The sequence below is a fragment of the Gossypium hirsutum genome, chromosome D07, assembly GCF_007990345.1.
Source record: "Gossypium hirsutum isolate 1008001.06 chromosome D07, Gossypium_hirsutum_v2.1, whole genome shotgun sequence".
Lineage (NCBI taxonomy): Eukaryota > Viridiplantae > Streptophyta > Magnoliopsida > Malvales > Malvaceae > Gossypium > Gossypium hirsutum.
In genome coordinates this window covers 1,660,400-1,675,857 of record NC_053443.1, presented here as the reverse complement: position 1 = coordinate 1,675,857, position 15,458 = coordinate 1,660,400, and the positions used below count along the sequence as shown (strand labels likewise).

Here is a 15,458-nt window from a genome sequence, read left to right as displayed (position 1 = left end):
ATGAAATTTTTAATAGAATGAACTAATTTACTCATTTTTTTAAGTAGGGGGCGACTGACACCTCATACAAGTGCCTCCATGGTATTACCGTGTTTTGACATATGAAATATAAACAGTTTCTCTATGCAACAGTTTTCAGGTTTAGCAACTATTTTTTTTTCTTAGAGATTTGATTGTCAGATATATCAGCTTAGCAAAAGACAATGGAACTTGAAGAAGGAATACAAAGAAGGACATGGAACTTAACCAGTTCCACCAAGAACACCCTTCAGTTTCTTAACCTGAGCATCATCTAGGAAGGTAGTCTCCTCTATAATGTTGGAGGGCAAATCATTTCCAAACAAGGCGAAGTCTAGGATTTGAACACCAGGGCTTGGACTACTGAAAGATACATATGCCAATGCTGGTGTTGTACCTGCATTGATTTGAAAGTGCAATAAACCTTGGGGGAAAACCATGATATCCCCAGTTTTAAGAGTTTTGAAGTAAACTTTGTTGGCAGATGATACGAATCCGGCATCAATTATGCCTTGAATAACAACAATGATTTCCGAACTGTCGGGGTGTGTATGCATAGGCACTACTCCGCCAACAGCCAAATCCAGACGAGCTATGGAAATGCCGAGTCCGTTAACACCAGGAAACTGAGCAGTGAATGCTGGTGTTACAGCAGCTTTTATGAGGTTTGAAGTGTTGCCCGCGTGTAGTCCGGAGAAAACGAAATCGTCTACAGTGACTAGTTCAAGCTTCTTGCAAGAGTAACCTGCAAGCCCTTGAGGAGTCTTTAGGTCTGCAACACAAAAGTCTAATGCATTGCAGGATGATGATGATAATAAGAAAGAAAACATAAAAAAGATTGGGAGAATCATCTTTGCTACTATCTTTTGAGGCTTGAATGGTATGCGTTTCCCTTTTATATAGATGAGGAAAGTGTGGATATTTTGATGCATATTGCAGTTGGTATTTGGAGATATTCTCATGCACACTATTCTCGTGGTTATGATGATGAGACTGATTCTATATGCATGTGAATTACAGGTCACTATTTCATCATAGAACAACAAGAATACTCTTTTAGTTAGGAAAAGAATGAAACAGTTGCAATGAGCAACATTGGCATTGGTTCTCTCATCTAGATAGTTGGAGAGACTCAATGGACTTCATCTGCTCTATTTTTTTATGCAATCACATATTTTGCAAACAATAACCCGAGTTTTTTCGATATATTAGATGATAACATATAAATGCAGCCTGTTATGCAGTCTTAATTAGGATATGCAAAGGAAAAAGATCATTATGGAGAGATTTCAGAAGGTGGTCCTTTGTGCCAATGGTATGTTGGAAGGGAGGAAAGTTATGGCAATAGAAGACATTTTTTTGGGCAAAATATCAAGGAGGCCCTTGTATTAGAAGTTAGATTGTATTTTGACCCTATACTAAAAAAATGAGTAAATTAGTCCCTTACATTAGATCAAAGAGTAAATTAATATTTTTGTTAAAAATTTATTTTTACCGTTAAAAATTGGTTTTTGTATGCTAGTATGAAATATATATGACACGCCTTTCAATCATGACAATTTTCAATATAGAGAATTATGCTTTTTGATATGATATTTAGGGATTAATTTATCTATTTTTTACTAAATGAGATAAAATATAATTAGGTTCTTATGGAAGGAATTCTATAATACCAATTTTGTTGAGAGCTAAATTTAGTTTATCTAAGCAAAGTGGGTTTGCTTTTTTGCATCAACAAAAGCTAACAAGAATCTTCTAGCTGAGGTAAATAATATCTTTTTATCTATAAGTGAAGCTAAATAAGGTCCATAATGCATGAATGTGAAATATGAAATCTTCAATTGTCCCTTCCTTTAAAGGTGGCAGTAGAGATTCGGTTTTGACAAAGGCTGAAATGTCAGAGGCAGGCCAGTAGCCATCCTTTTTAAACTAGAAATTAGGGCCAGCTACTCACATGGGAGTATTCTCTGGCCTTTGCTCAATGAAAACAAGCTATATTTGTGGTATGATTTTTAACCAAAGAATAGGGGGTATACAATGAAGGGGTGTCACGGTTGGAACCATTTAAGATGGTAGCTGAAGTTTTCAATATGAAAACAGCACATACGTGATCTAAGGGAACCAACTTTTTGAAGTTCTTCCTCCCTCCTAACTAAAAATTTAGAAGCAAAGAGAAAAACCCCAGTGTCTTGCATCTACTGTTAGGTCCAATATTCTATGGACACGAGTATTTATGTATATAAATATAAAGGGTAACTGTAGGTGTTGCCCGAGGATTGACTTTAAGATTAATGTCAATTAAAAACTTGAATATAATTTTTTTGTCACTTTAACGGTTATTCAATCGATGGAAATAAGCTTTTATTTTAGTCTTCAAACTATACTTGTTTGGTGAAGTTATGATTTTTGATCTTTCCATTATGTTTAAAATCATGATTGACTCTTTAATTTAACATAATTTATTCCTTCAACCTTTAGAATGTCATTAGTTAATTTAAATAATTAATTATCTTCTAAAATTTTTTTTAAACAATGTACCTTTCAACCCATTATGATGTTATAGATTTTTTTGTTAAATTAGGTAACTTTCAAGATAAGTAGGAGAGTGGTAGTTCACATGGCACTGTAGTGTAGAGAATCGCTTGTAGTGACGTTCAGGTAGAGTTTTTGCATAAGATTTTTTAATGATGAAGGAAGGGATATGCATATATATATATATCTGCAATCAAGTTTCGTCACCTCTTGCTCTCAAGTCTTGACACATGTTCGTGTATATCTTGTTTTCGTTTGTTTTTTTGTGGACTCAATAAATTTTTTCTAGTTAAGTGGCAATAAGGATGATAACTTGCAATCAAGTGATGATCGGACTTGTGTGAATTTAATGAAGCTTCTAAGACAATTCATGCAGGGGAGGTCTCAACACCTGTTTTTGGTAAGGTAGACTAAAGGTGTTCAATGTCTCGAGCACATTATGTGCTTGCAAGGACTACAATTGGCTAGGTATTGATGGTGAATTGATATATTAACTATTTAAATTAATTAAAGATATTATAATCAGAATTAAAGTATGGTGAAGGGTAATGCTATGCTTTGGCCAAGAAATTAGTCCAGTATCATTTCTTTGGAGAATGGCCACCAACACACAGATTCATGCCTTGGTTTGTGCAACACGTTGTGGGTTTCTACACTTTGTTTAGCCATCTTTTCAGTAATATATTTGATTTACTTATGGCTTCTTTTTGGGTCTACTGAAAATTTTGATGAAATTGATTTGTGTGTTTTTAATGGAGGAGGATATATCTAAATTGTTCATTGCAGAAATTTTATAGCTCGTAAGTGTAAGATTGGATTTGATGGTTGCTAGCATGGGGTGATGTTTTTACTTTTAATATTTTCAATGAAAAATTAAAAATTAGTTTGAATAATTTATGGAATATAAGTTAAAAAACTGTTAGTATCAAAATTAAATTAATTTTACTTTTTAATTTTTTTTATTTTCATAAAATTTTTCTTTTGAAAATTATTAATGAAAAAGACTGAAATACTGCCAACAGTTCGTTTTATCAAAGTCTAAAAATTCAAAATAAAAAAAAAATAATATGAAAAACAAAAAGGGAAATCAAATTATGATAAATAATTTTCTAATCAACCGTTACTTATAATGTAATGGTTGTTGAGGTAGGGACCCTATATTTTCCCTAGTTTGGCAAATCAAAGCTATAAGCGGTCCAGTGAATCCAATGATGATATAATCTTTTATTCTTAATAGTGCTTTCCAAATGATTTTTTTTATAGGATAACCCATCCTCCGTAGAAATGATTAATTTTTTGTTATTAATATTTTTCGAAGAAATAAATGATTGATTGGTTATTAAATGTATTTCATTTCTATAAGCGAAAATTAAATTCTTGATCACATAATCAAAGTACGAAATTAGCAACCACCACGTTATAAAACCCCCATTGTTCAAATAACTCTTATCTGCTTTACTTTTCTCTCTTCATTGTTTTTTTTTTTTTGAAGGTTTTTCAAAGAACAGCATTATTCATCATTACTAAAGCATAATGCAAATCTAACTAGAAAAATAACACCCAAAGGCGTCTCCCTCCATGAAATAAACCCTCGATGAAAATCCATTATCCAATTTGCAGATAACAATTTCGGATTCTAAGCTGCTTCTTTGTTTAATTTTATGAAGTAGATTTAATTTCAGATCTGGATAATAGTACTCAAAATATAATCCAATTCTAAAATAAAGAATTTACAAAATTGCAAATTATCAATGTGCCAACTTTCTAAAAAGTTGTAAGTTAAACACGAACTACTACAATTCTCGTGATTACACACACGACTCAATTATTTCAACTTTTGTAATGCTTTGTATTATAATTACACAAAGCATCACCTAATTATAAATTACACAAAACATTAATCACATTTTTTTCCATTGCCCGAATTGTCACCGTACTTGACATTCAGAAACAAGTGCAAGGCTTTGATTAGAACAATTGTGTTAACAATTGCACTAACTGCAACAGTGATTAAACATCAATTAGAGGTTCTAACATTGAGATTGAATCTTTTTTAAAATAAAATAACACTAGGGATACAGATGCAATAATCTATAAACAATATCTCATATCCACATACAATTAAAATGAACTTTCAATTCATGTTTTTGCTTGATGTCAATCTTCATCCTCGTCAAGCGCATCACCTCCGTTTGGTTTACGATTATCTTCTCTAATTTCTCCATCGCTCTCTTGTAGCTCGGCTGAATTCCCTCTAACAGGACTTGACTCTGGTCTCCTTTGTACCGGTTCATCATCATCAGATTCTGACCATGCCCTTCTACGTCTTCCTGCAGCTGATGAAGGTGCAGCGGCCTTCACAAATAAAAGTTAACTCAGGCAACAAAGAATGAAAAAGAACCACAGTATCGTCCATATCTATATATACAAAATATCTGCGCTCTTCCTTTGTATGTTAATAGTTTGGCTGAAATAATAACATACTAACTGGAAACAAGCCAACAAAGTCTTGTCAATTGGGTAGGTTGGTTAGGTTGAATTTTAATTGAGTCAATCTAAATTGGATCAAGTTTGGACTTCAAAACTTTCGGATCATTTCAGGCTTAGATAAGTTTTGGGTTTGAGTCATTTCAGGTTATTCCCGAGTTTAGGTCATTGTTTTTACAGGTCGGGTCATTTCAGAGTGTTTGTTTAGGGTTATTTCTGGTTTAAGTTGGAAGGGTTTAGATTGTTGACTTTTTATGGTTGTATTGGATTCAGGCCAATCGGGTTGAGTTTTTGGGTTCGTGTTAGAATTGATGAGCCTACTCTAACACAATGGGCATGCTAAAAGAATCATCTCTTCGAAATTTCATTTAACAACCTAAGGAAGCTAAAGCAATTCATCTAAAAACTACAGCAATGCGCAAGAATATTTTAAATTCTAATCTAATAATTCAATTAAATGAAGGCACAAGCATTGAAAAAATGGGATTAGATTCTAAAATATGACGTTAGATGCCAATAAGCGAAAAAAGTGATAAAAAGGTTACCGTCTCATCCTCCATATCGGAATCTTCTAATCCGGCTGCAGCAAGAAGATCTTGAGCATTTTCACCATTGTCGTCATCCTGATCATTCATTCGAGTTGTGGATTCTCGATAGTTCCTGTTGGCATCTTCATCCTCCATTTCTTCCCGATCATCCATCATGTCAGGTTCCTCATCATCTCTCTCGTAACGTGATTTGTTTTTATCCTTCTTTCTCCTCTTTCCACCTTTTCTTCTCCTCTTCTCACTATGGCCACCCTCTTCATCATCAATTTCAGACCTGTCCCTTCGCCTCGACCCAGGGTTGCTACTCTTCCATTGCTCCTGAAGATGGTAGCAGACAAACAAATCAAACAAAGCTCTTTGAAATCAAATAGCCCTTTTCTTCATATCAAGGCAAGCAAAATATGTTGTAAGATTTCCGCACATAACACGCATGGCTCAAGTTTTAGTGTCTCCATAGCCAAAAAAAAAAAAAACGAAACTCCTCGGGCAAGAACTTTATTTCTAGCAACAAAATATATGTTGTGGACAACTTTTTATTGCAAATAACTGATCAATCAGTAAAAGCAAAACAAGGAGAGAAGGAATAAGTTCTTAAATCTGATAAACTTGTTTTTAGTTTTACCTTATACTAGCTTCAGGAAGAAATAAAATCATATTGCTAAATCAAATATCTGCAATAGTTCAAAATCTAAAACTAATTGATAGACCGTAGATAAAATCTTGCCTGTACGCGCTTAAAATGTTCCTCCGCCTGCTGGAGCCTTTTCTGCTCATCTTCCTGTTTTCTTCTCTCCAACTGTTTTGCAGCAAAAAGTAGTAAGCAAAAATAAGCGGAAAAATATTCACATCATGATAATCATAGATGTACAAAAGGATAAATCAAGTTTACACATGCTGACCAGATATTTTCTTTGCTCTTCGGCCTTACGACGGGCTTCCTCGGCCAATGCAAGCTGACGAGCTGCTTCTTGTTTCTGCCTGTTCTGCTGCTCTTCACGTTCAGCGGCTTCCCGGTGAACTTTTGCAGCTTCAAGCAAGTGCTTGCAATATTCAACATGGGTGTTAATCTTCTTCTCATCAAACCCATGAAGATGAAGGTTTGATGCAGCAGATAATTGACTAAAAATGCGAACAGCATTCTCTAGCTCTGCAACTGTTGAACGAACCTGTAATATTGTGAAAAGGGAATATGATTAGACGGTGTATTGATCTCTTTTTGTCCACTGCAGCCAGTTGTAAACAACAATATCATTCCAATAGATCTCAATTAATGAATGATGATATGGATCACAAACTAGCCACATTTCAACTACACTAGGACAAGATAAAAAAATTGCACTACACAATTTAGAACCATTTGTTCTGCATTTTATAAAACACCCAAATTCCCAGTAGTATCAATAATGCAGATCGTAGACAGAATCAAATTGAAAATATGTGTCTTTTATCAACATATGTTTAACTTCTACAAAGAATATCTGTGTATATACTTTCTTACAAGGTTTTCAACAGTCACAACACTCCAAGCTCATCTCTCCGCCATAGGAACACCTGGTTTTTTTACCTGAAGGATGCATTTCCGCATGATTGGAACTTGTACTGTTAATGGGAGAGGACCGCTTCAAACTACCTATTAGCCATTTATATTACCATTCCTTACTACTAATTCTAAATAATGATACGCACACACAACTGTTGTTTAAAGATACAAGGCAGTATAACAGTATCTCTCATGACCTGCACAGCCATTTCATAAAGAAACTTCCCCCAAGGGATGAGTATTGGCGAAAGAAAAAAGAAATTGATATGATTTTGATGAAACAACCTCATCTGCAGTCCTCTTTTCCTTCTGTAGTGTTGATGTTGAGAATTTCTGCATTGCTACTCCTGCATCAAACCGTAATGTGTAGTTTGAAGGAGCTAAGTGGATGGCTCTCAATAAAGTTTTCTTGCATTCTTGCCATTGTTCAGCTTCATAATGCGTCCTAGCTAAGTATAGAAGAATTTGGGAGTCCGTATTATAATAGAACTTCCGCAGGCAATTTTGATACTGCAAGATAGCAAGAATTATCACTTATAGTGGTGCAAAAGATCAATGTATAAAAAAAAGGGGGGGACAGCATTTTAAACCGGTAACTCACCATTTTTACAGCCAAAGCAAAATTTCCTTGAGCGAAGAAAATATGAGCCAAGTTTATCCATACATCTGGCATTTGGACAAAAACGCTCCCACTTGCACCTTCTTGGACCTAGAATAACTGTAGCTATATTACAAAATTCTTAATTTATGATACATGCATAATGACGAGACAAATTACAAGCCCAGACCTGAGTAAAAATATCTTTTGAAACATCAAACTGGCCTTTTTCTGCCAATACTACTGCAGCACCATTAGCAGCATATAAATTATCTGTATGCTGAACAAGGACCTGTACGGTATGTGGATACATCAGTTGCAGCCAAATTTATTCATAGCATGTTGTCAAAATAAAAACAATTAGCAAAAAAAAAAAAAAGGAATTTAAAGATGAATCCAGGTCAGCACAAGGATATCAGAAGTTTAGATCCATTGGCAAAATGATTTAGTTTAAAGAAGAAAACCGGTATTTCAGAGGAACTCTATCATTCAGAAAAAATTACAATCCACATCAATTCTGCATCTTCTAGTAGAATTGTACATATTCTTTTTGTTCCCGTCTAAGAGGTGTTTCTAAAGTTGTATAATGACAGACATCTCCCAGAAAGAAAAAAAAAAAAAGGAACGGATTGAAATTATATGTAAATGGAGAGGTCTCTCCAATATGGTAATTGAATGTTTGAGCTTTCAACTTAGGGTTAACCTGTGGTCAGAAAGGTCACAAACTTCTCTTACATGAGATAGTTTAATAGTGCACAATTGTTACTACTCTCCAATATGGTAATTGAATGTTTGAGCTTTCAACTTAGGGTTAACCTGTAGTCAGAAAGGTCACAAATTTCTCTTACATGAGATAGTTTAATAGTGCACAATTGTTACTACCTTATCCATTAATATTCTGCTGCCTTAAAAGTCAAACTGAACAAAGCAATTGTAACCAGTAAAATTACATTCCAAAAAAAATATATTCACCACTATATTAATTAACAAATCTATTCTGGTCCTATAATTGGAATATACAAAATTTCTTCAGAACTTTGAAGATATCAAGAATCGTTACTATTGAGATATTTTATACTGCACAATTATTACTATCTGATCCATTAACACTGTTCAGGTAATTATTAATACTTATATGCTACCTTAAAAGTCAAACTGAACAAAGCAAGTTGTCACTGGTAAAATTACATTCTAAACAGACAATATTCCATTATATTAATTGACAAATCTATTCTGATCCTATAATTGGAAATTTGGAATATGTGCATACATACAACAAAATTCTTCAGAAAATTGAAGATTTCAGAATCTTTAGTAGAATCATATATTAAAAGAAAGTACATCAAAATGGCACCTAACAGAGAAAAGATGGTAAAAAACACGTACTCTTGTATATAGTTCCTTGGCTTTTTCCAAATGGGTAGCTTCCAACTTGGGATTTCTTTTCTCATTGCGAATTGCTGCAAAGTAGTTCCAGTTCCCCTATAAAATATCAAATAAGCATATCAGATTTAGATATTGTTTTGAAAACATCTGACGGTGAAAAGAGAACAGAAAAAAAAATGCCTTCTCATAATGATAATGAGATGCAAAATAATCAATTTAAACCTTGGAAAAGCATTGCCTGTAGTTAGTTATTAATGGAATACATAACTGTTGAGAACTGGGTAAAATGATGGCAAGTTAACAGAAGAGGAATTCAGTAATTCAGAAGTGAATGCTTACACACCAGAGAAAGAATAGCATAAGAATCCTTCCCATCGGTTGCATCACTAGCAGAACGCAATGTTTCCTTTGCTTTAACCCAGTCATCATTCTTAAGCTCCAAATCACCAAGCATGGATAATGCATTGGGGCATTTGTCATTCACCTTCAGTGCCTCATTAACCTACACTTATAAAAGTTGGAATTATTATCAAACAAACATGTATATAATAAGAAAAGAAAATAGAAGCTGAGATTTTTCAGTTAATAACAACCAGTTCAATGCTTAATTGAAGATTATTTCGAGCTTTTGCAATGGCAGCAAGCCTCAGATAAGCATCAATGTAGTCTGGATACTGTCAAGAAGCAAAGGAACAAGCTTGTTAAAAAAATAGAGAGTGCATGCAAAGTGCAAACCAATAAAGCAAAGGAAAAACAAGGAAAAGATGATATGTGATCATGTTTATCAGTTTATAACAAAAAAAATGGCATTTGTTCAACCACAAGATAATTTAAATAATCAAAAATGCAAAAAATCTATAGAAGTCTTGGAGATATCCTGAAGAAGAAGGATAATCAGGGATATTTTCTTAATGGGAGATATTTTGAGTCTGCAAACATATTATAGCTTTAGATCATGCCAGAAGCAATGGGTAATTTGAACTGTGTTAAAGTTTCTAACCTAAAATCAATTGGTAATATCAGGTTCAGGGGCCCCCTTTAATATTAGGCCATAGAAAACTCAGTACTTAATAGATGTGGGACAATACCACCTAACAAACTGCAACAAATCAGCTGTCTTTAAGCCAACTATCAAACATAACCAAAAATGAGATTTCCCTCTAATTCAAACGGTCCCTTATAATTAACTACAACTAGTCAAATAAATGCTTTTGCCCAATAACCTTTTCCAACTGCAACTTAACCCCTATCGTGGACGGGAGTTTGAGTAGAAAAGACAAGTGGCGAATTTGCAGATGATACCTTGAATAATATCAAGCGATATAATATGTTTGCAATTCCTGTGTTATGCAGCTGCTCATGTAATCTGGCAAGGTTAAATACAACTGTTACTTTATTCCAGGGTAGTTCCACAGCAAGACCATCTTCCTCAAGTCGATGGAATACTTGCATATCCTTGTAGTCCAAGATGGACGCACTGGCTTCAATAACATAGGGTTTTCGCTTATTTCCAGTTAAAGCAAGCCACACACCATCTCCCAGAGCCTTGTTGAAACTTTCCAGAGCAAGCTGTAAAATACAAAACATCAATTGCCATAAGTAAAGAAAGGGAAGGCAAGTTGAAGATTGTGAAAATGTTACTAACTGTGTAGCAGTATGTTAATTTGCAAGACAATAGATAAAAGTTTAATAGCAATATCAGCAAATATGTACACAGTAAAACTGAATAATATCGGTTGAGCCATAAGAAATCTGCACAGACCTCAAGTTCTTCCCTCTCAAAATGTAGAACGCCAATGTTGTTGAGCACTTCTACTGGCACAGCTTGACCTCCCTTTTCCAGAAGATTACGTGCCTTAACAAATATTTTGAGTTTTTTAAAGAAAATAAATATTAGATAGATAAGATAGCAATAGCAGAGAACATGAAGAATTAGGTCAATTCAAAAGGAGGAAGCCCCTACTGTCTTGAAGGCATCAAGAGCAGCTCCTGTGTCGGATGAAATTAACAACTCCGCTAGATCAAGAAATGCCTGTGTGTAAGTTACAATTAGAAACTCTTTAGTACAATGGCAAGAAAAAAGGATGCCAAAATGGCAAATGCCAATGTCCACCAGCTTAACTTTGAACATTGAGGTTAATCTTTCAAGAAAGTTTCAAATTGAAGTATTTATACACAATAGTACACAACAAAGTCTGAAACATAGTCCATTGACATAAAACTTTCTTAAAGCATATAAAGTACCTGTGCATCACGGGGATCAATTTTTGTGGCCTTTCTCATAAATTCTTGGGCCTTATCAACCTGACCAAGCTGAACATATATGTGCCCAAGTGCCTACAGGAAACAATATAATTCAATAAAGTACAAAAGCAAAAAAACTCAAACCGCAAAACTCAAAAACAAGCAAAAAAACAACAATGCCATTTTTACTCACCTTTAATGTCTCACAATTGTCAGGGTAAACCTCTAAAACTTTTTCAAAGTTCGAAAGTGCAGTCCTAAAATCTCCTGATTTAAGTTTCACTTGTCCCAAACCTGTTGCAACAAAATCAAATTAATGGCAAATGACATTTCAGGAATAACTTTGATATAATCATCATGCTTGGAAATTTAATATCAATCATTTTCAACAAATCGTCCTATCTCATTCATTATTAAATGTTTGAAATTACACTACCCATCTGATTGATTTTGTCATTTCCACACTTAAAAATTGTCACATTAAAAATGACACAGGTAAATTCAAGCCTGAGCTAATTGAGTTCAAACTAAAACTAAACAATCCAGCAACATAATGCACAAAATTAGTAGAGTGTTTGAACTCAAAAGTATATTAAATGGGTATCTTACCATAGTAAGGAAACACAAATTCTTGGGGCTTATTGATTTCCTTGATAGATGCCATGTAATAGAACCCAGCTTTTTCAAAGTCCCCCTACACTAAGAAGAAAAAAAATCCTCTGATCAGTAAAGAATCAAAATCATCACAGTTTGCGAAGCATGACTAATTCAGTAGCTTTAGATTGTTTTATTTATCAGATAAGCCCACCTATTTCATTCTAAGGCAAAATCAGATCAAAAGGGGAAAAGAGGATCAGCTAATGCATTTTCTGTTTTGCTATCAACAAAGAACAAGCCAGGATATCCTCACATTTCCACGTCTTTCATCTCAAAGTAGTAATAATATTAAGGGTTGATTAAAAACAGAGAAATAAAGGAATAGTATTTGGACCTTGCTATGATAAGAGCGTGCTAGATTATAGAAAGAATGTGATTTTGTTGGTCCATGATTCGTGACAGCAAGAGCAGTTTCAGTCAGTTGCTCAACTAAAAAGTGTTGTCCAGTGAAGAAAAAGTGATTTGCCAGATAATTTAGTGCCATTGCACAATAGGGGTATATCTCAAAAGCTCTTCGCATTTTGTCCATGCCTTTCTGGATCCCAGCAGCTGTAAAGACACATTAAAGCATCATCACTGCACCAAAATCAGGAAACAGAACAAAAACCAAACCACAGAGAACATTGAACATAAGCAGAATAATCGTATCTCCCAGCCTACCATCATTTGCTTGCAAATCCATGATTGCCAAAGCAACCAGAGCTTCAACATTTTCCAAGTCTAACTGCAAATATTAATTTTTGGAGACAAAGAGAAGAATCACCATGCCATATATTATTGCAATTTGAAACATAAACAGCTGCAAGACATTCATAAAGAAAAGAAATGTAATTGATTGAACCAATTACCTCTAAAACCCGCTGAAATGCCTGTCTAGCCTTTTGAAATTGACCCAATTTATATCGACAGAGACCAATCCCAAGTCTGACAGCCCCAGGACAATTAGGATACACTTGCAAGGCCCTCTTATAAAAGCAATGTGCTATGTGAGTTAACAAACTTGTCCTGATTTTAAATCCTCAAGTTAAAAAAGCATGAACTGCCGAATAAGATTAATGTAACAGACCTTATATAACTCCAATGAATCAGCATAACGACCACGATTGAACTCAACACATGCCTGAAGATATCAGAACGAGTTACTTACAGGGAAAAAAAATGCAAAATATTAATTCATGCCCTAAACTGGATTGCCAGGCCATTCCAGCCAGAGCTTTACTTCTTTACAGAAACGAATGAGCTTCCATAAAATTTATCATGCATAATTTCTCAATTGTATAATGTACCAGAACTATGGTCACTTGCACAACAATATCATAGAAATTAACAGCTTATATCATTCTCTCCTCCTTTAGTAAAATCTTCAATGCAATCAACAAATCTAACACTACTATAATATCACACTAGATAGAAAGAAAGAATAATTAAGTACACCTGACCAAGAAGAGCAGGAACATTATCTCGATCTCCTTCCAATACAATCTTAAACGCAGAAAATGCCTGTTCTACTTCACCTTTTGCCAGGAGAAGCTGACCTGTAAGTAGTAGACATTGATTGAATTCAAAGGCATATCAACAATATGGAACAGTTTCTGACCTAACAGGAAAAGCCAAAAATGATAGTAATACGACAGGTTATCAGCAAAAGAATCATATGTTCATCACAAACTATACTAGATACCAAGCATAACCTAGTATCAATAGGAAAAATAGAAAAAATATTCTTCAACTTAAAACCCAGTTCAAGGATGATGACACTAATCAGTATCTGCACATATGCAACAGCATAACAGAGTCCAAAAATGTTCACCTTTGCCAACCCAAGTCGAAGGCTCATGCATATCAATTCTCGATGCTTTATTGTAATATTGTGTAGCCAAAATAAAATGTTCTTCTTTTTCTCTTTGTCTTGTCTCAATTTTTCCAAGGTAGCTGTAATAAGCCCCTAAAGCATTTAGGATAGCAATCCTCTCGTATCTAACATCAGCATAATATTCATCAATTTCTACAAAAAGGAGAAAATTCCAATCAGAACAAGCAGAAAAACAATTAATCAGTCACCACAAATTCAATAAAATCAGTAGTAAGCAAAAAACAGTAAGAATAACAAAACGCAGAGTACCAGGACTGGATCCTTCTTCCAGAATTTGTCGAAATTGTTCAACCTTCCCTTGTTTAAAGTACTCCCTCTACAGAATCAAGACCAGAAATTAATAAATATAAAGCATATTCTAATTCTAAAAAATAAAAATTCAGAGACAAGTTAAACTAATTTCAACTCAATTTTTGCAATGAAGAAGATCGCATTTGCGGGGAGATACGATAAAAAAACAAGAAAAAAAAACGAAAATCCTAAAACATCAGCGTAACATAACGGAGACAATTCCACAAGCTATAATACGAAAGATTTATCAAAATTAAAATAAGAAAAAAAGGCGAACCGCGATGATGAGCCAAAGATCGAGAGGAGCTTGCTCGGCTTTAAGGATATCAAGAATATCAGAAGCATCTCGGGGAAGTTGATTCAGAGCCACCCGTACTTCTTCCTCTGAGTTTTGAACCGGTATATACACGCACGCCATTGATTGCTAGATCGAGATTGAAAATTTCTCGAACAAAATATTGAAGAGTTAATTCGAGATAAACCCTAGATATATACCTCTACCTATTTTGAATTTTTTTTTTTTTTTGGATGTATTTCTAATTAGAGCTAATAAGGAATACCTGAGCGGAGACGGGACCTTCAGTTTACTTTTATATATGTGGGTTAATATATTATTTGTTACCTGAATTTGGCTTTAATATTCAATTTGGTACATAAAATTTTTTAATTTGGTACTTAAGTTTTTCCTTGTTCCAATTAAGTACTTATATTTTTTTACTAGATCACATATGTCAAATATTCATTGGTCCAAGTAAGTCTAATTTTAATCACTCAATTTCAAAAAATTATAAAACAATCATTAAACTATTCAAAAAAGTTTATTTAAGTCATTTGATTGTTAAGCTCCGAGTAATAATTCAACGATTGGTACAACAGATTAGTACCCATCAACGAGTTTAAGAATATATCTTAGATTTAAGTTAATTTGACGGCTAGTGTTAAAGATTGAAGAAGAAAGTTGTTTGGATTTTAATTTATAAATTCGTGATATTTAAAATTGTTTCGTAAAAGAAAAAGAACCGTAGAAGAAAAGGAGAATGAAAGCTTTCAATTGGTGTAGAAGGTGCAAATAGAGATGACCGTACAATAATAATTTTAATAACTTAGTAACTTAAATAAAAAACTTTCGAATAATTCAATAATCATTTTGTAACTTTCTGTAATTGAAAGATTAAATATAAATATACTAATAATTTAATGACCTTAAATATAATTTACCCTGAATTTTATTATCCAAACATTGAAATTAAATAATTGTGCCCAATTTGTAACTCATATATTAAA

General features: G+C 33.8%; 2 protein-coding genes across 2 annotated transcripts; both read right to left on the bottom strand.

Annotated features, from left to right (window-relative positions):
* Positions 1-140: 140 nt before the first annotated feature.
* LOC107932262 (auxin-binding protein ABP19a) lies at positions 141-1,563 on the bottom strand. The gene has a single exon (XM_016864232.2). The coding sequence runs from the start codon at positions 978-980 to the stop codon at positions 243-245; it is 738 nt and encodes a 245-aa protein (XP_016719721.2). The 5' UTR covers positions 981-1,563; the 3' UTR covers positions 141-242.
* Positions 1,564-4,435: 2,872 nt separating this feature from the next.
* On the bottom strand, positions 4,436-14,755 carry LOC107932237 (protein CTR9 homolog). The gene is made up of 24 exons (XM_016864202.2): positions 14,452-14,755; positions 14,133-14,199; positions 13,821-14,015; positions 13,445-13,545; positions 13,077-13,130; positions 12,859-12,975; positions 12,671-12,734; positions 12,345-12,559; positions 11,963-12,047; positions 11,547-11,647; positions 11,354-11,446; positions 11,073-11,141; positions 10,872-10,964; positions 10,412-10,678; positions 9,703-9,783; positions 9,453-9,611; positions 9,110-9,205; positions 7,914-8,015; positions 7,727-7,834; positions 7,411-7,635; positions 6,485-6,751; positions 6,310-6,381; positions 5,583-5,903; positions 4,436-4,905 (listed from the first exon to the last, which is right to left on the bottom strand). Exons 1-24 carry the CDS (start codon positions 14,590-14,592, stop codon positions 4,708-4,710), a joined length of 3,291 nt encoding a protein of 1,096 aa, XP_016719691.2. The 5' UTR covers positions 14,593-14,755; the 3' UTR covers positions 4,436-4,707.
* Between the last annotated feature and the right edge of the window lie 703 nt (positions 14,756-15,458).